General features: G+C 31.4%; 1 protein-coding gene and 1 long non-coding RNA gene across 4 annotated transcripts in view; one reads left to right on the forward strand and one right to left on the reverse strand.

Moving 5' to 3' along the window:
• The window catches only part of LOC111051192 (glutamine--fructose-6-phosphate aminotransferase [isomerizing] 2), a 47,930-nt gene that overhangs the window by 1,786 nt on the left and 21,955 nt on the right, over positions 1-24,189 (forward strand). The window contains exons 2-8 of one of the 3 annotated variants that reach the window (XM_022337639.2): positions 10,985-11,092; positions 12,153-12,242; positions 14,936-15,249; positions 16,443-16,584; positions 17,925-17,942; positions 19,275-19,298; positions 23,357-23,511. In XM_022337639.2, coding sequence (XP_022193331.1) covers positions 10,985-11,092; positions 12,153-12,242; positions 14,936-15,249; positions 16,443-16,584; positions 17,925-17,942; positions 19,275-19,298; positions 23,357-23,511 — 851 coding nt within the window. The remainder of the gene's footprint in view (positions 1-10,984; positions 11,093-12,152; positions 12,243-14,935; positions 15,250-16,442; positions 16,585-17,924; positions 17,943-19,274; positions 19,299-23,356; positions 23,512-24,189) is intronic. The other 2 variants (XM_022337640.2, XM_022337641.2) reach the window with 2 other exon arrangements.
• Positions 10,398-14,104, reverse strand: LOC120349921. Its single transcript, XR_005570514.1, has 2 exons — positions 13,842-14,104; positions 10,398-10,698 (listed from the first exon to the last, which is right to left on the reverse strand). It is a non-coding gene; the product is annotated as an uncharacterized LOC120349921 (long non-coding RNA).

A 24,189-nucleotide genomic window follows, 5' to 3' on the forward strand; every position in this document is an offset into this window, starting at 1 on the left:
GTAGAAATGGCAACTAACTTATAAGTCCAGTAGATATCATTCCTGATTTCAAAAGTAAATTAACTTACTTTCAATGAGCAAAAATACTTCACTTTTTAGAGTTTCCACTTTTCCTCATTTATATTGAGACCTAGCATATCATGAGTACAGTAAAAATAAATTTTTCTTATCTTCTATTTATAAGATATAGCCTTAATAAAACAAGTTTGCAATAGACTCTCACGAATCTTAATATTAGGAGACGTATTAAAATACGCTGTTGGATGCTGCATTCAACCTTTTATAATATATCATAAATCATGATATGTGAATCGGCCTGTCAATTACTAAAAGTTCCAAACTAATGTAAAACATTTATGAATTATCAGCCTATTATCATATTGATGTTTATAATGTGCTCTATCCAACTTCTTCCTAGATGATTAGTTTTTGAATTCAGATTCTACGAATTTAGGTATATTGCGTGTACAAATCAATTAAAATCAAAATTAATGAATTATAAAAAAATCTGGTGTGGTACACTCACACAACTTTCCTTGCTCATATTCGAAACTACGATCAGACTTTTGTATATGTGTATATATAATTGTTTTCAGAGTACTTTTTCCTTTGTGTAAATTGTGAAATTCAATGATTTTTTTAGTCGTCATTTTTTTAAAGTCGTCAAAACAGCTGTTCTACAGATGAAATATCTCGACTATGTGTTATTTTTATGAACTGCTCTACCTACCTACCTCATGCACGAGAAGAAGGTTACAAAGTCCATTTCTCAAGGATGGGGTGGACCCCCCATTAGTTTCCCAGAAAGGAGACTCATGCCAGTTAATAGAGCTGATAATAACTATACAGAGTATGATTTGAAAAAAATCGGTCAAGTTATTTTGAAAAAATCGTGAAAAACATGGTTTTTTAGTAATTATCCGCCATTTTTCTCAAGAATATTACGGAGCTCCTGCAATTTTCCAAGGAAAAAACTCATGTCATTTGATAGGACTTATGAATAGCTACCCATGGCTTGAATTTGAAGAAAATCGTTAGAGCCGTTTTCGAGAAAACCGTGAAAAACCTGGTTTTTGGTCATTATCCGCCATTTTTCTCAAGAATATTACGGAGCTCATGGAATTTTCCCAGAAATGAGACTCATGCCAGTTGATAGTGCTTATGAATATCTATCCATGGTATGATTTGAAGTAAATCGTTAGAGCAGTTTTCGAGAAAACGGTGAAAAACATGGATTTTTAGTCATTATTCGCCATTTTTCTCAAGAATATTACGGAGCTCATGGAATTTTCCCAGAAATGAGACTTATGCCAGTTGATAGGGCTTAAAAATAGCTATCCATGGTATAAATTTGAAGAAAATCGTTAGAGCCGTTTTCGAGAAAACCGTGAAAAACATGGTTTTTTAGTCATTTTCCGCCATTTTTCTCAAGAATATTACGGAGCTCCTGAAATTTTCCCAGAAATGAGACTTATGCTAGTTGATAGGGCTTATAAATAGCTATCCATGATATAAATTTGAAGAAAATCGTTAGAGCCATTTTCGAGAAAAACGTGAAAAACATGTTTTTTAGTAATTATCCGCCATTTTTTCCGCCATCTTGAATTGAATTTTATTGAATTTCTTATTGTCGGGTCCTCATGGTATAGGGACCTTAAGTTTAAAATTTCAAGTCGATCGGTTAATTAGGAATGGAGTTATCGTGTTCACAGACATACACACACATACACACATACACACACACAGACCAATACCCAAAAATCATGTTTTTGGACTCAGGGGACCTTGAAACGTATAGAAAACTTGAAATTGGGGTACCTTAATTTTTTTTGGAAAGCAATACTTTCCTTACCTATGGTAGTAGGGCAAGGAAAGTAAAAATAACATCAAGTGCGCATTGGACTTGACCAATATAACAGAGGTTCGTCTGAACATTAAGACATATTTTACTGGAGAGATAATTTTTAAAAAGATCACAACTTGTATTGATAGACACATCTATGATAACCTGTCCCTAATGAAAAAGCAATTGACAACATTTCATAATTTTAACGTCAGACGCTGTCTTGATGTAAGTAAGACTTAGCATTAATTCAAGTTTGGTTTTTCTTTTTTCTCAATGGCCATCAACTTCAAGAACTAAGGATGTCTCAAAACATTAAGTGACTCCAACACAGCATTGTGATCTTTCTCACTTCAAAGCACCTATACTAGTTGGAATCTATTTTCAAATCGATAGGATTATTTAAATGAATGACAATACAGTAGGTATCGTCTTATACCTTTGATGAAAATAAATTTTTCTACAATTGGAAGATATCGACACTAATGAAAGGAAGAGGAAAATGAGGTTAACGGAATAGAGAGTTGTTATTGTGCTTTTAACAAGAACAGATCAGACCATTTTGTTTACGGTGTATTGAATTATTATTATTTGTAAGCTGAGACCGGGTAAGACTTTCAAATAGCTGGCGCTTTGTTGCAACATAGTAAAAGTGCATTGTTATCATCTATGCAAAATCTGTCAACATATCTACGCAGCAGAAGAGTGAAAGCATCTCAAATTATTACTATAATCACCACCAACCATCAACACCAATGTATCGTCATTATAATGACATTGTTTTGAAATTGAGATGAACTTAATTTGAGTTTCTATGAATATCTTAAATATGATAATTTTATCCAAATATTACATTATTACAAATCGAATGTGAAAAACTCTCTCCTAGCATTGGATTTAGTCTTTATCTCTAATACTGAAAAATTGTGAAAAAATGAAAACCTCTAAACCACTTACTAGTCTAGAAAGAGCCATCTTATGGGTGTAATTAATTCCCTTTTTTATTCTAAAATTTTTATAATTATGATTGGGGACATATGAGGGCTATTAATATCAGAGCATATTTTATGGAGATTTGAAATATATCAATATTCGGAATGAATTTAGAGGTTTCAATTTTTTCAAAACATCTTGAATTATCCAATAAAATAGAATATAAGATCAATTGTGTACTGATCTGGTACTCAAATTTTTAATTTTGTTTTAAATCATTAAATATCTTTATGTGATTAATTATTTATATTGTTGATATTCCAGTAGCTATTTCGTCATTTATCAATATATGTACTGAATTGTAAATATCTGTTTGTTTCTACGTGTAAGGTCTAACCCTTTCACCAGATCGAATTCTACAATAATTATTATTTATTAAAAAAAATATGTAACTTTTCCTCCCAACTGGACTATGCTATTACTTTTTGAAATTTTTGAGAATAAAGTAAAAGCTCCAAATTGCAAAAATTAAAGTTGAGTAAAAGTATTTAATACCATTAAAACATTCCCATGATTACTAGGAATTCAGTTTCTATTGCATATTCTCATCTCCACAAAGGTCAAAAATGATATAGGGTCGTGCACTGCACGGTGCTGAAGAGAGCTTGCTCAGGGCTCACGATTTTAAATGTTATGCCAGGTCTGAACCGCAAGTCATCACAGACCATTCTACTCAGAGCCATCAAAATAATTGAATCACTGTTTCATCTATTGCTGTTGTTCTGTAGAGAGGTGTGAATAATTGTTGTTCATGCTTCAAACTCGTTTAGAATAGCTGAAAATAAGAGTAATAAGAAGTGGATGGTAACAAAGGTAGGGGAAGGACATCGCATCGCATCGCATTGTCTGATCAGAATGACAAGTCGAATACAGAGTTGAGCAGTGGCTCGTTCTACAGGCATGTACTAAGTTACATTTATTTAAAATGGGTTGGCTAGACGCTATCCTATCTAGATCCCATGCAGGTTTTTGTACATTCCAATACTGCTCAATTGTCGGCTTTTGAAATATTATGGCCCGGTTGCACAAATGCCGGTTAAATGTTAACCGTGATTAGTTCCACTAGAACCAATCAGAGAAGCCGTCTTTTCAACAACGCCTTTTCTGATTGGTTCTAGTGGAACTAATCACGGTTAAAATTTAACCGACTGTTGTTCAACTGGGTCTATGTTTCTAGCTTTTTGAACTTGTCAAGTTTACTCAACTGTTGCAATATTATGCTGTTTAAATTTAATTATCAAACACTCCCACAACTGACATAAATTAATTAAAAAGTTGGATTATTTACGGGGAAGCTGTTGACCTGCAGTTGAAGTGATATCAGATCACTCACATTGATTAGATGAGTTATGTGCTTTCAGTATTCCCGTTTGGAGGGAGACTTCTTTGGGACTGGCTTTGAGCCCCAAACAACTTTCTGGTGCTCTGAGCCCACACAACTTTGGAGGGTAGATTATCCACATTTTTCTTATCGTCCCTGCACAAACTCTTGGGATTAAAATACATAGTTATTTATTTTAATCGTTCAATAGATTATATTGAGCTCTTGATTTCTTTGTACAGAACATATTTTCTATAACAATCAGCTTAATTTCTAGAAAAGGTACTAATGATACATTTGTTTTTTAATTCTAATTTTTGAAATACATCAATCAATCATGTATGAAGACTTATTCATTTATTCTTCTTGGCTATTATTTGATTGAATACATTGTTTCTACTTGCTAGATGAATTTCAATTTTGCTAGTATTTTATGCCAGTACATTTTTTACTCTACACTACACACAACTCAAAGTTTGCTGAAATCTCATATTTTATCAGTTATGTGTCTCCTATTGATCAATTTTATTCATATTCAGTATATTACAGTATAAATATCATTTTATGCTTTTATAAGAATACTTATTTCCCCAAGATATTATAAACAAATATTTCAGCTTAGACCAGTGACTGCCACCAATGTGAATTCTGAATACGGTAGTCAAAACTACTCGAGTGCTAGATGTGTAACTGTATCGCAAATAAGAATAAATTTTCTTCTAACTTGCCACGATTCATTATCGAATGAATTCATATCACCTGTAAACAGAATATACTTTGAAAACGTTTTCAGTAAGTATCAAAACTTCCTACTAATGAAGTATAAATTGAAGTATACTTCACATATCCTCATTTTTTCTACCAATGAAGTATGAGAAATGAGTATGGTAGGCAGGGCATCTTACTATTATAACTTATTAATATCTTGATATATGATCTAACTTCTCAGTTATCAAATTTATAAATAATCGCGCTGGATAAGCATGATCGATTATTATGCGTTTTTACTCTGTTTATTGGAAGTATTGGAACAGAGTGCACACACTTAACTGATAAGGTTAAGTGTCACAATGTGCCTCCTAGCCTTGAATAGTTATTTATTGTTGTCTTTATGCCGTTATGTTATGTTGAACAAGTGAGCCGACGCCTTTTCCGTGTGTGGACGCCCGCGCGGATCAGACTGTCATGGCGTCGGTATCAAACCGGTCCTGCGTTTACTGCTTGCTTAAAAACAAGGTTAATCACACTCGAACGTTGCAGGCGTTCCGTGTTTTGCAGTTATAATCACTTTTCAATAATAATATTTTGTTTATGTTTGATATCGGTTAGGTTAGTTCGTATGGTTAGGTTGGGTCGGTATACTGCGCATATACAGAATTTTGCTGCAAGTTGTACGGCTAACGTTTGTCTGTTGGTGCAAGTTGCTGTTGCCCCAGACGCTCCTTCGTCGTATCTGAAAGTGAAAGTCGTTTTGTAATAATGAATTACATTTGTGGCTCCAGCTCACCGCTCCACTACTACCTACTACGTCTGGCCTCTGTTTCTATATATAAGTTACCACTACCACTTGTACCTATGACTGGCGTTTGTAGGTAATTCTGTTTTAGGCTGAATGTTTTGACCTCTTTCTATGGCCACGTTTTACATTCGATGTCTGTGCTGTTGTTACAGACGTAACTCATACTTTCCACTTCATAATACACGATTGAGAGTGATTAGAGAATACTTTTTCACTGGTTGGCTTTTGAGAAGAATCAATTGAAGGATTAAATTGAAGGATTAGAAAGGAGGAAGATGAGCTGGTAGATACTGGAAGCTCCTTATGCCCAACTGATCCTCATATTTATTCATATTATTTATTTGTCAAGAACAGTTAATACATACCATATCGACAATAATATTGTCATACAATTCATTCGAAAACGTAGAATCAATATTATAAAATAAACTAATACACGATAAAAGAAACATATTTAGGATGAATTAGACATATATAGGAGCCTGTACAGAACATTAATTAGTCACTATTATCTTGGAAATATAGATAAATAAATTCCTAGCATCTAGTGAATCATTTATAATATTCAGATTCAGTAGTATATTATTTCAGTTAAGATACGTCGAAGACACTTATAAGGATTAATACTTTAGACTGATAAATTAAATATTGGGTTAAAAAATAGAAGATGAGTTGCTCTAGAGAGAACTTCTCTTGGTACATAAAATACTGTAATGAACTTATGGTTCCAGCAAAACTAAAAATACCTTCCTTTGTAAATAAAGTTCATGATAAATTGTAAGAGTTGAATAGTTAAATTGAATAACAGTCTACTGAGTCATGTATGTCTACTTAAATTACTTTATATTGATCTGAGCTCCAATTCACTATAAGAGGTACATGATTCATCGAAGATGCTGTAATAAAGTTTGTGTAGTTTACTATAACAATTCAATCTTGGCATAATGTCGTGGTATACACTTCAACATTAATATATTATGAAAAAAAAATTGACAAATATTTTCTAATGTCATTAAAATAGCCTACCTTTATTGTTACCTTTTACGAAAAAGTGTAAACATAAAATTGAATTGAATAATTTATAAAAGAAGCATATGCTATGTAATTCAGTATAAAAACTGATGAAGTTTCATGTAGCCCATTTATTTATGTAGTTTTAAGTTATTCCGTAACGTGTAGATGCTGCTCTCATTAATGCTGTCACACAATGTTAGGTTCAGCCATAGAAAACAATAAGTACGAATCCAATGTCAAAATGATTTTCATTCGCTTATGTTGCTAGGCAGCAACAGTCGCGAATATAATGCATATATCTACTTGACATTGCTCAGATCCGGGATTGAAGTTTATATCGTATGGAGCACCCCAGCATTGAAAAAAAAAACATTATTAAACTATTGTTTTTATCAGAAATTATAATTTATTCCTCACTAGTTAAACTCGTTGACCTGAAAGTAACTGAATAAAGATAAATGTATTATCTTTAATCAACTAGTATGCATTAATTTTTAAAAAAATGATATGAATAAAATTTATTAAAGTGTTTCAAGAATGAAAAATTTCATAAAAATTGAGTCTTGCATTAATAAATCCCTTCAAAGAAACTTAGATCTGCCATTAATTAGAATGCCTATTAAAGTAATAATAGTTGATAATTTTAACAAAAGAACCCAATAATTTTTCAACTATCAACTCCACAATGTCTACAAGCAGTATTTCAGATCTATTACACTCGTGAAATTTTAAAAACTTGCTTTAATGTACAGATAATGTACACAATTACCATAATAAATGAAGTTTGAGTTATTGATTGATACGTTAACATTGTATGAGTACAGATTTGAGGAAAAGGTTGTTTTCAAATGTTATTATTTTCCTTCAAGGAAGTATAAGTTACCTCGCTAAGTTATTCAATAATATCACTCCATACATTACTATCGATAGCTTTCTTTTGACCAGTTTTTTGTATATAGTTATAATAATTACCTTTCAAATGGCTACGGCTTGTGTTCTCCGAGAGCCGATCCATTTTAGAGTGACCTTGTCTGTTTATTTCTGGCTCTGCTAGGCCGGTTTAATTTATTCTTACCTGCTATCACTTTAAAGTTTCTCATTGTTGAATTATGATTTTTTATCGGTTTGATTTAAGAATTGAAATTTATTGTCAACATAAATCATAATTATAATTGATGACAAATATTATAGGAATAACACAATAGTAGGCTATTTCCCTGCAATGCATCAATTAATTGTTCTAAATGTTCTTTTCATGTAAATTTGTTCGAATGTATTCACCTACGATGTTTCCCATTTCACCAATAATTGATTTACTCTTCTTCAAAGTGTGAGTCAAAAGTTATTCAAAAATACAGTTATTTATATTTACCAAAAGTATTTTACGTACTATTGTCAATTGCAATGTTGTCATCTTTTAAAAATGTTCAAGTTTGAATATCTTCTATAAAATTTGTTGAATTATTAATACAAATCATTGTTTTGTTGTATAGTTTTCAGTGCTGAGGAGTTAATTTTTTCAAATTAAAATTATTAGATCTATATAACTTTATTTTTGGATACGGGAATCAAATACAATTTTCAGGCTATGCATTACGGTAATAAATAAGAAAATATCACCCAAAAACTGATACATCAAATTCTATGCATCTAGGCTATTTCAAGAAAGTGCTTCACTGAGTGTTTCTAGTAAAAATTTCAAGTGGTATTCTTCAAATAATATTGAAACAAGTTGGTTGTCGCATGAAATCTTCAATTTTACATAAAATATTCAAATAATACACAAATCACTCACGATGATAGAAAACCTGCATTATCATAACTTTGTGCTACTTATTCTACCAACAGACTTATTCTACTTGACTTTTTAACAGACTTAACAGACTCATAGATGCCCGTTATATGTCCTCGATGATTATTACTTTACTTATTGTGTCTCACTTCATGTTTTACCTGTACTAGAGTTGGAGTATAACTTTTTTTTTCCAACACTGCTGTATGCAATATATCGATTCTAAGAGTGGCCAACTAGTTATGCAACTATTTATTAAGTATAGTCTAGTGTCTGCTAGTCATCTACTTCTATAGCCAGGTTCAGGTTGTGAGCAGAATATCTATTCTGTTAACCGTTGTTTGACCTTCACCATTTTATTACTGTTCAAGCGGTTTCAAATTCCACAATGCAATACTTTCTAAGTTCAATTTTATATAGACATTTATGGAAAAAGAATGATTGATTCATTACTACTGTTGTAGTAATAATTTGGTAATACTAGAACTTATCATTTCTCGGGCTTTGATTGATTGAATGATTCATCAGTACTGTAGTAATAGTTTTGTAGAACTTCTAATTTCCTGGGCTTTGTGCTAAAATGTGAGGATTTTATTTATTTCTATCATCAGGCAATATAATATTAAACCTCACCACTGTAGTAACAAGTAACAGCTTGTGTGATAATACAATACTTACAATATCCTCACAGTAATTTTCTTTGATCCAAAAATTATCAAATTCCTTCGATATTTTCTAAATTTTTCATTGTTAGTTAGTTTCAGTTGTCAGTATGTAGAGGTGTCTCGTTCCCTCCAACTACGCTGGTTCATTTTTGAAAAATAAAAAGTTGTGCTAACAACTATTTTCAAATCAACATGATCAATTTAAGGCGATTCCTTTAGGTTTATTAAAATCATTCACCTCCACAGTATCTTTTCTCCTGTTTTGAAAATGTCATTGTTCACTTTCTAATCAATGATTTATCTTATTTAGATCTTTATTTTTTCCGTTTTAATATGGTTCAATTATAGCCCTGGTTAGTGATGAAGAAGATCTTTAATACTGTAATTTTCGATTTTATTTGTTTTAATAAGATTTCAAAGTTAATGTAGAAAAGATTAGTCATTCATGTAGGAGTTACCTTCTTAGATAGTACTGAATCCTTCTATATGTAGGCATACTCAATTCTTGAAGAGAAGAGTTTTCAGGTCGACAGTAATAATATTAATGAAATACACTCGTATTCTAACAAACCCTTCTCACCAGCGTTTGCGCTTATGAATCACCTCAATTGTTTATTTAATGTGAATTCACTCAATTCCAGTTGTGCCAAACTGTCAATCACATAAAAAGTTTATGTAAAATTTACACTATGAACAGAACGTTGTGGAATTTCTCCATACATATTGAGGTGAAATAAAAACGATATTGTCAGTTCCACAAAATTTATTAGAGCCAAACTTAAGTTTCAATACACAAAGAGATCATTTGAAGTGGTCTTTTTTGGTTAGACTGAGGAAATTGGATAGAGGAGGAAGGACATTCTAGTTGATCTCTTCAGGAGTGATGATGTATGTAAACACATGTATCGTATGTAGTTTTATTTTATTTTATTTCAAGCTTAGAATCATATATTATGTTGCCACACCTGAAGAGATCAACTAGAATGTCCTTCCTGCTCTATCCAAATCCTCAGTCTAACCAAAAAAGACCACTGAAGATGATACCTTTGTGTATTGAAACTTAAGTTTGGCTCTAATAAATTTTGTGGAACTGACAATATCGTTTTTATTTCAGGGGCGAATATAAACATAAAAGTTTATGTATTTTTTGAAAGGTTTTCAATAGTAATACCATTGTAATTTATGGTTTCCACTGGACTTTTATAGATCATGCAATTCGCGTCAAGTCATGGAATTATAATCAAAGACAATAATGTTGCATATTCAATTTATTACACTACTGTATTAAAATTGGAATTATCAAGTGGTAGGAACTAAATCATTATAATTTATCATTATCAAAGGTATTGTAACGGTTACTGTTATCGTTGTTCTACTTGTCCATGAATGTTTATTGATGAAAAATATTCGAATTATGGCAAGTCATTTTGTTGAGCTTGAATTGGCCTTGCCCTTTGAAAGGGGAGTCAGTCAGCTCTGAAGCAAGGTCAACTGGTCTTCACCTTATACCGGTGGTTATCAACTGATTGGGTTCAGCAGTACAGTCTCGATCTGTAAAACATGGGCACAAAATGATGTTTAAGGTTAATTATAGCATTAATATTTCCTGATTACAATGAAGTTAGCAATTAGCATACATGTTTACTGAATTGATTAATAATCGTCAACTACAGTAATGCAATTTTAAGCTGTACACCCAGGGTAGTTTATTCCAGATCTGATCTCCAGTTAATGAAATTAATATTACCTAAAATTATTTTTACAATGAATATTCATGAAAAATATAATATATACTTTTCACTGGTACCTATTTACTAATGGATTGTTTCTTTTTCAGGAATATTTGCTTATCTGAACTATCTGACTCCAAAGACACAGAAGGAAGTTCTAGAGCTGCTTGTGAATGGTCTCAAGAGGCTGGAATACCGTGGATATGACTCTGCTGGTAAAATTTCAATCATATCGCTATGAATAGTTGAATACACTCAAATATTAATTTACTGAAATGATTCAAATTCTCAACATGAAGTTATCTGTTTTCATAGACTGTCATAACCAAATAGGCAATTGTTGAACTGGTATTTTATTTGAATAAAGTAGGATGTTTTCTGTTGTGTGGAAGTGCAAAATCACGACTGAAAATGAATGATCATTTCTACCTCATAGGTCATCAAACATCTTTTCCATTCAGATTCACTGTGGAATTCTACTGTAGATTGTTTTTTTTTTGGTAAATCTTTTATCTATATATAATTAGCTACAACTTAGCTATATTTCTTTTCCACTCTGAAAACAGGTAGCCTATAATTGGCGTTAGCTAAGTTCTATTTAGGCATTATCAACCTCATAATAGGTGATTGGTCTCGAAATTTCCATAACAGGTTTTGAACTGTAACATGCCAATAAACTGCTCAACTTCAGTTGCTTCCAAGTTGTAGAATCAATTTTAGGTAGATGGAAAAGTTCATGCCATTGCAGTCATTCAAATTTTTATAAGCTAATAAAGTCATGAAAATAAATATTAATGTTGAAACGTGCCGGCGAAATATTAATCGAATATTTATGCCTATGCCAGCCTCACTAGATATTACAGATATTTTTATGTAAACACTCACATTCTAAGAAATGTATCATCATTATTAAAATATTCATTTAATATTAAAGTTGTTATACAGGGTTACCACTTATGCTATTTTACCTTTTACGAGAATAGAAAAAAGACTGGTATTTTCTCATATTTTATTACTGCATAAATAAAAAACCTGGATTTTGATTTATTTTTTAGTAAAATATAATCTTCAAATATTCTCTGCTCAATACAATTCTTTCAGTCACTCATTATTACACTTATTAAAACATGGAAATATCCAATAAACTTTCTTCAAACATCAGTTAATAATACTGTATTAATTATCATTTTATATTATACCAGCGTGTATTATTAGTAGGATATTAATAAAATAATTAAATCAATAAAAATTCAATAATTTTTTTCTATTTTGCAGGAGTAGCAGTAGACACAGCCGATGGAAAAGATATTGCACTCGTGAAGAAGAGTGGAAAAGTAAAGGTTCTTGAAGATGAGATTCTCAAAAGTGAGTAGTGAACATCATTCTTCATCAACCATAACCGATTGTCTTGGAAATATATCACTAACAAATAGATCCTTAGAGAAATCATACTATGCTTACTTTATATATTGTTAATATTCTATAGTACAGGAGGTGAAGAATCTTTAACATCTATCAATCTCGAGTGCTCTAATTCTCCAAAAGAGAAATTTTCATAGAGAAAATTCTCTAATTTTCTATAGAGAAATAATACTATGCTTACTCTAGGATACATCGTTGTTATTCGCTAGTACAGGAGATGAGGAACCACATCAACAAATTCCGATTATTCTTATTTTCTGAAAGATTAGCATCTGCCATTGAATAACTGTTTCATCAATACTAATTTCATCAATGAAATTTGATGCATTGAACGATCATTTAAATCCAAAATTGAAATTTGTATTTTTGGAACAAAAAGTGTGTTTAAATTGTTCTTGAAGACTAACCTATATTTGTGACAGTGTAACCTTTATTTTGTTTTCATATTACCCAAATTCGGGAGAAAAATAGCACTTTAATTGCATTATTATTTATTTTCCGAAGTTATTCACATTTATTCATTAAAAGAACCACACTCCATTATTATCATACAATAATGTATGATTGAGAGGAGACAACAGACTGAACCCAAAACTGTCTTCTCCCAAATTGTAATGGATCGAAATTTTGGAGAACAATAAGGTTATATGATTTTACTTTTCTAAAATTTTGTCCATTTTCTCTCAAAAAATAAACTAATTAAGTGACATTTTTTACATATAAATAAATTTTTGCTTTTGCATTGATTCTTTATGAATTTTGAATTATTGTGTAATATATATACTTTTTATATAAAAACTCCTTATCCAATAACTAAATAATTATTATTTTAATGAGCAATAGGTGATGACTAATATGTGAATGATATTATCTAATGTATGGAAAAAAGTAAATTCTTATGGCTTTTGTTGGTGGGGAGTCCCTTGCGGGAAGGTCCCACCGCCTGAATATATCATTTGAACCGTCAATGGGCCTTACGACTATCATACTTCAGCCGGGACCAACAGTTAAACGTGCTCATCCTATAACATGGGAGTGATCTGGTTAAAAAACTTTTGGCTCTGAGAGGATTTGAACCCAGGATTTCTATGCTGCTAAGCAAGCACTCTATCCACTAGACCACGGATCACTCCATCTAATGTATGTCATAACATTAGATGAAAATACATTGTATTTTTATGACCTCATGGTTCCAATATGAAAAAAATCACCAACCGTATTATGCGATTATGTTTATTATGTGTATTAAGTTATCAAGATACTATGTTATATTGCGCGGTGTTTCGGTGATTAAACTGTACTGGACAGTCGGGCCAAAACTTGTGTTGGATAAGACATCGGTTTCCTTTTATATAAATCATGGGTAGCCCTGTATAAATTTATCCTAACATAACTAATTCTAATATGAGAAGGGAAAATATAATGACTTGAAAGCATTTTCACTAACTGTGAAATATGCAATAGGCAACATTTCAAGCATATTACAGAGTTCGAACATGACAAACAATAAAACCTTATAATAATAATAAAGAAACACCATACCAAAAATCCAGAATTATTGTTAATGCATGAATAATCCTACAATGTGCTCGGAAGGTTAGGTTGAAAGACATTTTACAAATTACGAATTACAGAAAAGTTACCAAGAGAAAAACAAGAACTCATAGCATATTTTGCTTTCACTGAGTTTACATCTACTACAAAATTAATATAAGTTTCAAGAAGTTGGCAGGAATAAAATTTTAAAATAAATTTATCACAAGACATTATTACGAGCTCATTTTAAGAGAACCCAGAAGATAGAGGAAGCGAACAAGTGAAACGGAAAACGGATATGCAAAACAATTAGTTTTGCATTGCCAACTGACCCGAATAAAACACATATTTTAGAGTTTTATTAATTTAGGTTAGTTCTAAGTCATTGCTGTATATAATTTTAAGATTTGATAATAAATTTATATTTCTCATATGTATTTTAATAATTTATTAAACGAAAATTAATCTTATATACCAAATAACCATTGAATGGATATCGAATATCGATGTTTGAAGAAAAGATCGATGTTCGATATTTTGTGTTCGATTAAGATCGATCTACATTAACAGCCCTCAATTTGAAATTCTAAAAGTGTCATAATATTGTAATATTACAATTGTTGTATAGCATAGAGAAAAGATAGCATAAGAAGATATCCCATGGTATGGGTAGTTTATATTTCAAGCCGATTACTGTCGACTACTGTCTATTATTACTGTCCTGGCCTGGTGAGGGTGTAAGAACGGCACAGTATGAGAGACTACCAGCGTCAAATAGTGCCAAGAAAATGAACTACTAACACTATTGACTTGAGTTAATAGTGGAATTTGGAACATGACCGTCCTATTCTTTATTCATTTATAAAATAAGTACATTTTCAAAATGATAGAGAGAGAGGAAAAATAAGGTAATCTTGTGCTATTCCTCTCCCAACTTTACATAACATAGTGCGAAATAGGTTAAATCTTCTTCTTCAATTCACAAAATTTTCAGTCCTATATCACTGGATATCTTCTTATGCTACACATATTTTCTGATATAATATAGTATCGTGATATAGGTAATAGTAGTTGATAACAATCTGTTTTGCTGGTTGCAGACGCATCCAAGCTGGACTTTGACAGCGTTACTACAAGCCATGTGGGCATCGCTCACACGCGCTGGGCGACACACGGTGTCCCCAGTGAGGTGAACTCGCACCCGCAGCGCTCCGACAACGACCACGCATTTGTCGTCGTCCACAATGGCATCGTCACCAACTACAAGGACGTCAAGCTGTTCCTCATGAAGAAGGGCTACGCGTTCGAGTCGGAGACCGACACTGAGATCATTGCCAAGCTGGTGCTGCACATCTACAAGCAGCATCCCAACTACTCCTTCCGCGAGCTCGTCGAGCAGGTCATACAACAATTGGTCAGTGCCTCCAAATCGTTTATTGCTAAAAAACATTTGAACTCAATATCATAATCTTATTTCAACAATGTATCTTAATAGTAGTTTATACAACAGTTTTATAATATGGGTCTTTAAAGCACGAGTTGGATGTGAAGATGTGAGATGTAATATTTTAGACACAAGTGAGCTAGCGTAGCAAGTGAATGCGTATTTTAAACATCTCACGAATGTTTTAAAGACTAAAATCTGTTGTATACGCTATTTTATCTACGTCCACTCTAGCAAAGTATCAAATTAGGTTAGAAATCAACCAACTAGCCTATATGGTGGAAAGATTGAAATAGCAATAGATGAAAAGCTACTCAAAGAGAGTGGGAAATACTGAAAACAAGGTAAACTGAAAATTTGACTAATTGAAAACTTGATAAACTGGTAACTTGATGAACTGAAAAATTGATAACTAAATAGCCTACTTGATAAACTAAAACTTGACGAAACTAGAAGTGGACAAACTGAGATCTTAACGAATTGATAACTTTACTTAATGAAAACTTTATAAACTGATAACTTGACGAGTTGAAAACGAGTCATATTGAAATCTAGATGTACTGAAAACTTTATAAACTGAAACCATGACCCAATTGAAAACTTGAAGAACTGTAAAACTTGATGAACTGTAAATTCAACACTATCAAGCTTGAAGCTACCTCCGCCGCTCAGTTATGTTTTCAACGGCAATGAACTAGAAAGGGATAAAACTATCTGCACTGTCGAATAACAGACAAGGATCACAAACCAATGTTAATCAGTCTTTAACAAATCTTATTACGTGAATCTACTAGTTCACTATTTTTCATTAAGAGAATCACGTACTATGATTAACTTGATTAACTGAAAATTCAGTATTCATTAGCAAAGATTTTGGGTTGCTACTGTGAATTTATTGTTTTTGCTGTTTCATCATATCCACGTTCATGTTAACTTACACCATCTCCCGGATCCCGGAACAGACTATAAATATTTTTTCAAATATTTTAAATATTTGATCTTCCAATTGCTAATTGTATTCAAAGTAAATTCGCGGATTGAAGTACTATTTCTTCTTGTATGAGTTGGCTCTTTCTTATCATTGTAATTTTCACTTGAAATTTGTGTGTAGTGAATGTTGAATAAGTATAGAATGGCTCATAATATTTTTTGTTGATTTTCAGGAAGGTGCATTTGCCCTTTGCTTCAAAAGCAAGCATTTCCCTGGCGAATGTGTGGCTACAAGGAGGGGAAGTCCTCTGCTGGTAGGCATTAAAACCAAGACCAGACTCGCCACTGATCATGTCCCAATTTTGTACAGTAAAGGTGAGAAGGTGTTGGGTGATTTGGGATTCCAACAGTTATTAGTTTTTTTGTTTCATTGTTACTTTTTCTTTGTATCATTGCCTTTCGAGTGTTTATTTCATTAATCCAATTATTTTGTTTTGTAGTGCATTTTTTTATTTAATTTTGTGTTTCTTGTCTGTGTTGAGTAGTTTTAATACTGGACTATTTTCCAACACTGTAACTGTGGCTTAGTGATTATATTATCTTCAATTCTGATGTGAATTTTAAAACTTGTTGGATACCTGTTTATTAAATGTATTTTGTTTCGTATTGTCTCTATTTATGTGGCTTTGTGTTTAAATGTTCTTGATTTGTAATAAGCACTTGTTCTCTGTGATAGTCTGTTGTGTATGTCACCTAATATAGAATTCCAGTCTACCACTTAATAAATACTTGCATGTAAGCATGAATAGAATAAAGAGCACTCTCTATCTCGAAAACATAAATCCAGTCTTGAATTGATTGAGTACTTGGTCGAAAGTAAAAATCGTAGTTCTCTAATGAATTCATTATAAATCCAAGTAATAAAAGTATATCCCAGAGCAATCAGACTTATGCGTTAAATTGTTAAAATAATAAGGTTTGGGAAACATATCATACATATCAATGAATTCATGCATATACCCGCCTATCCCATGTGCTGTTATTGTTTCTAAGATAATTATTTCTAGCAGCAGGTCTTTACATCACGCGACAAATTTTGTGATATGAAGTACAGGAGTCTACAAATACTCTGATATTGAGCAAACGTTTTGTGCTATTTAGTTTACTACTGAACACGCATATTATAATAGTTCGTTTCCATTACTTCGTTCATCATAGTCTTTATTGATTGTGAATATAATTATACAGTGAAAACTGAGAAAAGAAACCAACTTATTGTATTCCTAGATGAAATTACTTGTTTTTAAGGCTTTACTCAGACAAGTCTCAACTTCTTATTGATTCTTGATTGTTTTAAATTAAATTCTAAAAGTGTTTTACATCAAAATATTAATTGATTATGAATATCTCACTGAAAATAGTTTCAATTTATGTATCCATATCCATTTTCGAGAACTATTTGAATATAGTTGGAAGAAATGAACAGAAATGGCTGATATTCAAGCCTGTAAGTCTGGATTTTTGTTTCATTTATTCTCTATGTGTATGGATCTCTGATAACTGTGGATGTCTTCTTATAATAAATTATCAGAATTTTTAGTACCTTCTTCTGTGGAGTTGCTGTTCAGTAGATTCTCCATATTTCTATTTCTAAACGGATTTTTTATCTTTTGCATGATCTTCCTCCTTGATTTCCTTCTGTTCATTCTGTCTAGAGGAACCCACCAAGCAAGGTACTATTAACAATCTTTTACTGCACTGTATTCATAAATTAATTTGTTATTGTTGAAATAAAATTATATTCAAATTCATGAAAGGTTTAGGTCTCTTATTGACACGTTCCTCTGAACATAATATATTCAAAGACGCAACCAACTAGACAACTAAACCTTTATTGTCTTAGTTATTTTATTTAGTTACAAATAATTATTCACAAAACTAGCAATATTCTTATAATTAATTTACGGATTCAAAAATATTCCTCAGTAATATATCTTCTGGTTGCAATATCTAATACTATTTTACTTGGGCTATAAACAAATTCAATTTTTATAAAATAATTATCAACTCATCGATTCTAGTTGTAAATATTCTAATGGGTTCATTCACTAATAAACTTCTTGCTTTCCATGTAAAGAATATTTAATTAGGTTAAATTTAATTTTATTTTTAGGATTCATTGAGATTTAATAAATTTTTTTTTGCTAGTTTGAAATAAATTTTCTTCAATTCATTATTCAAAGTTCAAAGAGCATGAAATTCTTGAAAATTACTTATTTTGTACATAAAACATATTATCTATTATGTTAATTTATTCATCTATATGAAAAATTATACTATACTATAATTAATTAAAAATCAATAATATAAAATTAATAATGTAAAATTATTAATATATAAAATTAATTATACTATACTATATAATTTTTTTCTATTTATTTTGATGATGACATTGACTACATTAATTTGAGCTCAACTTTTTAAATTATTTGTTGCTGACGATTTCATGTTCATGTAGCGAATAAGATTGAACTACCTTCTCTTGATTATTGTGTTCTTAAATTATTTTATCAACTTTTGATCTCAATAATAAATCTGTGGTCTGAGATATGTAACTAATAATTCTTTCTTTGCTGTATTTGCTCTCTCAGTATCAATACAAATTATAATTTTTATACTGAAGCTATAAATGTAAGCTATTCATAGCTTTAGTATATGCAATTTTATATTGCTCAACTCTATATTATTTGACTTTTCTCAATTATTGAATAACCTATCTTTCTAAGTCATATTTATGTAGTCTATTTAATATTTCACAAAGTTATGCTTGTGAGACTTTGAAGTAGTCAAACTGTTGTGGTTTTTTTAATCACTTGAACGATTTCATGATTGAATGTTTTTGGGTGTAACGTTTTAGTATCCTTGTAGCGAATTTATTGTTGTCTTTTCTCATCTGTTCCTTTTCTCTGTTTTTACTTGTCTTGAATTTTTATTTGTGTTTGTTGTATGTTTTGTTTGCATTATTAATCGTTATTGTTTGTTTTGGCGTGCGTCTTCACCGACAGATGCTGAAAATCATGCTCACTCAGGTATCTGTTTTGCACCTTACAGTCACTTTCCTCTCGTCTCATCATTTTCCTTGCGTCTCAACCAACCCTCATCCTTCCATTCTCGCTTGGCTTGTTCAATGCTACATGTTGTCGTGCTTCAAGTGGAGTTGTGCTTAAGTGATGTGTTGCAATGTTGTACTCGAGTGTTCAACTAATGTGCATTTTAATACTTTGAAAGTGACTTTGTTTAATCATTTATTTATTCATTCATTTACAAATAATCAAATCATATCAGCTGTTCAGTCCCATTCCATTCATGCTTTCTTCAGTCAATCTGTACCAACAAGAATAGTCACTTTCATTGCTTGAATATTAAAAATTACTTGTGTCCAGCTACATTTAGCCAGTTACTCGCACATCGACTTTTTGCCATCCTTATAAATTCTATCAAATTGAATGGAGCATGGCAAATACATGATTTTTGCATAATTATACAAATAATGTGTTAGCCAAGCTATGTTTAATCTAATATAATTTAAGAGGACGGCAAAATATAGGACGTTCAAAATTCGATGTGTGTGTAACTCGCTTTAATCTCTTCAAAAGTCAATACTCAGCAGATCAAGTTGACAGTTTTTCTTCAAACGAAAAAATGTTAAAGAAACTCAAGTAACTGTAGGCCTAAATTTGAGGATAATCTACAATGAAGCACATTCAGTGGTAACAGGAATAATCAAAAATCCTGTTATAAATTTAGAAAGAATCTGTATTTTGAGGATTCACTGGCTTCCATATCTCTGACAATGAATAATTTATACCATTATAAGTAGCTGAAAGTACAATAACTGAAACTCCTACTGTTATCACTGCAATGGAATGAAATAGTTAGATTATGAAGTGCTTAGAAATACATCCAATATAATATTATTTGATAATAATTTCAACATTGAGAGGGAGAATGAGGAAATCAAACTTTGGTGCAAACTATGAGCAGGATCCAGCCGTAAGGGTCTCCCCTACCCACAAATATTATTTATTTATTTTTCAAATCACATTTCCATGTTTCTCATATTAGTTAAAATGGAGTTTCCTACATTTGACTATGTGACTCAACTTTCCTCGTTTTCTGAGTCTACATTGGAGATCACTTACTTATCTATGTTTTTGTTGACATTGTCTTGTACAATGTGGGCTTCAAATTCTCTGGTATGGTAAATGTTCTTAACCTGCCTCTTTAGCCGTTCTTAGTATTGTCTCACGTTGATAACTTCCATGCACATTCAACTTATGGTCCTATTGGCTGGTGTGTTATGGAAAATTCCTTATGTGGATTCCGTATTCGATCACGTTTGTGAATTCTGGCTGTACTCCAAAATAAACTATCGAAATTGTTAGGTTAGCAATAATAGCAGGATGCTCAAGTCAGACAAATATATTATATTGTATCTTAATACAGATGTTAACTTTCCACTCCCAATTAAAAAATGGACATGCTCTACATTTATTAAAATTTCTTGAAGCTAGCTGGTTCAATATTTTCTTCGATTTGTATTTGCTATAATATAGCTGATAAGAAACTATTTAATAATCCCATTAATAATGTAATTCGTAATTTAAAAAACGTACCATCCACAGTCTACAAAATACTTTTTTCTTTGTATTTCTTCATATTACGGATGATGAAAAACTGATTCCGATAAATGAAGAAAATTCAAATAAAATGAACAGAAACACAGCCAGGATTCACTAATAACAATGCCTTTAAGTTCAATCTATTTTTATATTTCCACCAGGTGAAAAATGTGTAATCGACGATTTAAAGCCAATTCCAGAAAGAGCTACACAATCATTTGTGACCAAAAAGAAAGTTTTATTACCTTCTGGAAATGATTCTCAATTAGAGGAAGTTATCAATGAGAATTATATACCTAAAAATTCATCAGGTAGTAAGTCTACATTCAATTTTTTATTGAGAGAAATTTCTTGTTATTCTCCCTCTTACAATTACACTCCTCTTCTTTCCATAAATCTGTTGATATTGTAATCACAATGCTGTTGATCTACAGATAAAACAGTAATTTGAATATCAATAAGCTGACGTTTGCTGAAACACTTCTGGTACCGCAAACTTGAAGTTAAGTTTATAGTGTGAAGTTCCATATTTTTGGATCAAAATAATATAGAGTTTATAAGTTTTTATACTCTATTATAGTGACGCTGTTCCTCTGCAGTATCGAAACACTGATATTTGATTTTCAAAGAATTGTATTTTCTACTGAAATCAGTTAACGGTACTGTATTTTCCAAACAAGTTGTATTGTAATATTTTTTAATGTGAATTAGAAATACTTGGAATAGAAGATGCGATAGATTTCAGCGATAGAAGATGCCTTATATCACTATATAATACTCAGCATCAATACAATTATGATTATTCTATTTCTTTCAGTAAACTGATTATAAGAAATTATTTCCAGAATAGTGAAAATAAGATAGAATTCTCTCTCTCAAGAAATACTTGCTCTATTGATAAATCTTACAGGAGACGACTTATTTTACTGTAAATACATGCGATTTAGAATTATTTATTCTAATAAATCGATTTGCAAGTTAATTGCAATATCTACATTGAAACTGACGATTGAATTATTAATCATCGTATGGGACTCCTTTGTTGAAATCATGAATAAATATGTTAGCAAGTGTCAAGAGTGCATTATTATTTATGCCCACTACTTGTTACAAATTATTTATTGTCACCTTTCTCGTGTTCGATTCCATTGATATCCATTTACAATCTACAGATAATCAAATCAAATTTATTTTTGATCGACAAAATACTTGGTATCAATCCGTTATAGCCAATAATATAATACACTTTTTTAGATTTTGACAAAAATTATCTACCGACTAGTAAGTGACGATGCAATTGGTTTTCTAGCTATTTGAATACTCCACAATAAATTATAGTTCACGAGAAATTTAGCAGTAGAAAGGCAACATGTAGCGACTTCGTACTACTAACAGCCACGATTTCTTCTCCTAATTAAGGTGGTGGACGGTGCTCATCAGAGGTGGAAGGTGGTTTCTTTAAAATATTATCTTCTTTTATATTTATTATTGTGATTGCTATTAGGTATTCATTTTATATTATTGTTACGTTTCATGGTATGAAATTTTATGCAAATTGCAATAATTCAAGTAAATTACAAGGAGCTTCTTGATATTTCCTTGATTTTTTCATTTATCTTTATAACAACCTTATCAACTACCAAAGGTGAACGGTCTAGGTGTGTCGTTATCCCCTACTTTCATATCATAGTGTTCACAATACGAATTTGTATGAAAAGTCTAAAAAAGTCTATATTCTCTGAAAAATTTACTAATTTTATGAAATAATTGATGAATAATTATGGATTTTGTATTGTACCAAATGATACACATTATTAATATCTATATATTTATTATAACATCATTTGAACAATAGACCTAATGCAAAATTCAGACTAAAATTTGGTTATAAAATAATATTTGAAGGGAAGGGCTGGTGATGCTCATTGTAAGTAATCTTTTGCACAATACTAGAACATATTATTAAAATTGGCTGTGAATAAATTGAATTTGCATCTAATATTTCTTCTAGAAAAATTAAATGAATTTATAAACTTATAATTGTTTCCAAATTATTCTGAAAAATGATTATTTTTTATTATTCTCTATTATTTAATATAAATCTGGGAACAAGGCTATTTCTTACTGTCTCTGAATTCATAATTCAACTATCCCTTTTATTTTTAATAATGCATAATCTATTTCATCAAATAACTTAAATTAATAATAAATCAAGAAATAGTTAGGAATAGCCATGTCCTAATTTACGGTAGTCCGGTAGTCTTGAGATGTGTGTACAAAGAGAGCGGTCAGCGTTCCGAACTCCAGCGGTCTCAAGAGAATGTATTATATTGATATCTTTATCCTTCCAAGTCCAGTCCAAGCCCGCTGACCGCTCTCTGTGTGCACTAACCCTTATTTTTCGCTTCTATTTTCTATGTGAATAGAACCTCTCAAATCAATTAGAGTTGTGTTGCATTTTGCAGACCATAGGCCCCATGGACGCCAAGAACTGCCAATGCTGCCGCGGTCAGACTCGACGGCTGAATTCCAGCCTCTCGAGGACAAGGAGGTCGAGTACTTCTTCGCGTCTGACGCGAGCGCCGTCATTGAGCACACCAACCGCGTCATCTTCCTTGAGGTTTGTTTGCAAATTTCGCCAAAATAGAATAAAAATTACATGCAATTAATCCACACAATTGAAATAAAAATGCAATTTTACAACTACTATAATGACGTTTCAGAGGTAAATTGAAAAACAACTACCTTAATATAATAATGAAGCTTCAGGGTTAAATTAAAAAAAACAAACAAACCATCGTACCATATATACATAAAGAAGCGTCAGAGTTAAATTAAAAAAAAAACAACTACCATACTATAATGACGTTTCAGAGTTGAACAAATCTTGGCAAAACAATAATACTACTTTCTGAATTGATTCCCACATCTCAGTATCAGTGTAGGTGTCCGGTACCGTGAATGTATTATTATTCTCATGAGTTCCAATGGGACCATTTCCACTCATTCCGGCCGAGCAAGTGTGAATAGTCTCATTAGAATTTGAGGAAATAATATTTGTACTGTACCAGGCACGTGCACTGAAACTGATATCGGGGAATCCACTTTTAGAATTGATTTGTATACAAGTAGGTGCAGAGCTTTTTAGAAAGACTTTATCAATGCAAAATGCTCACACTCATCCATACAATTATCGCGATTATAAATTAATTATTATGTTTCATATGCAATTAATATTTTATTTTTTATTATATCAAAAGATTATATACTATCTTTGTCGCACTTATTAGAGGAATTA

This window comes from Nilaparvata lugens, chromosome 2, assembly GCF_014356525.2.
Source record: "Nilaparvata lugens isolate BPH chromosome 2, ASM1435652v1, whole genome shotgun sequence".
NCBI classification, from domain to species: Eukaryota; Metazoa; Arthropoda; class Insecta; order Hemiptera; family Delphacidae; genus Nilaparvata; species Nilaparvata lugens.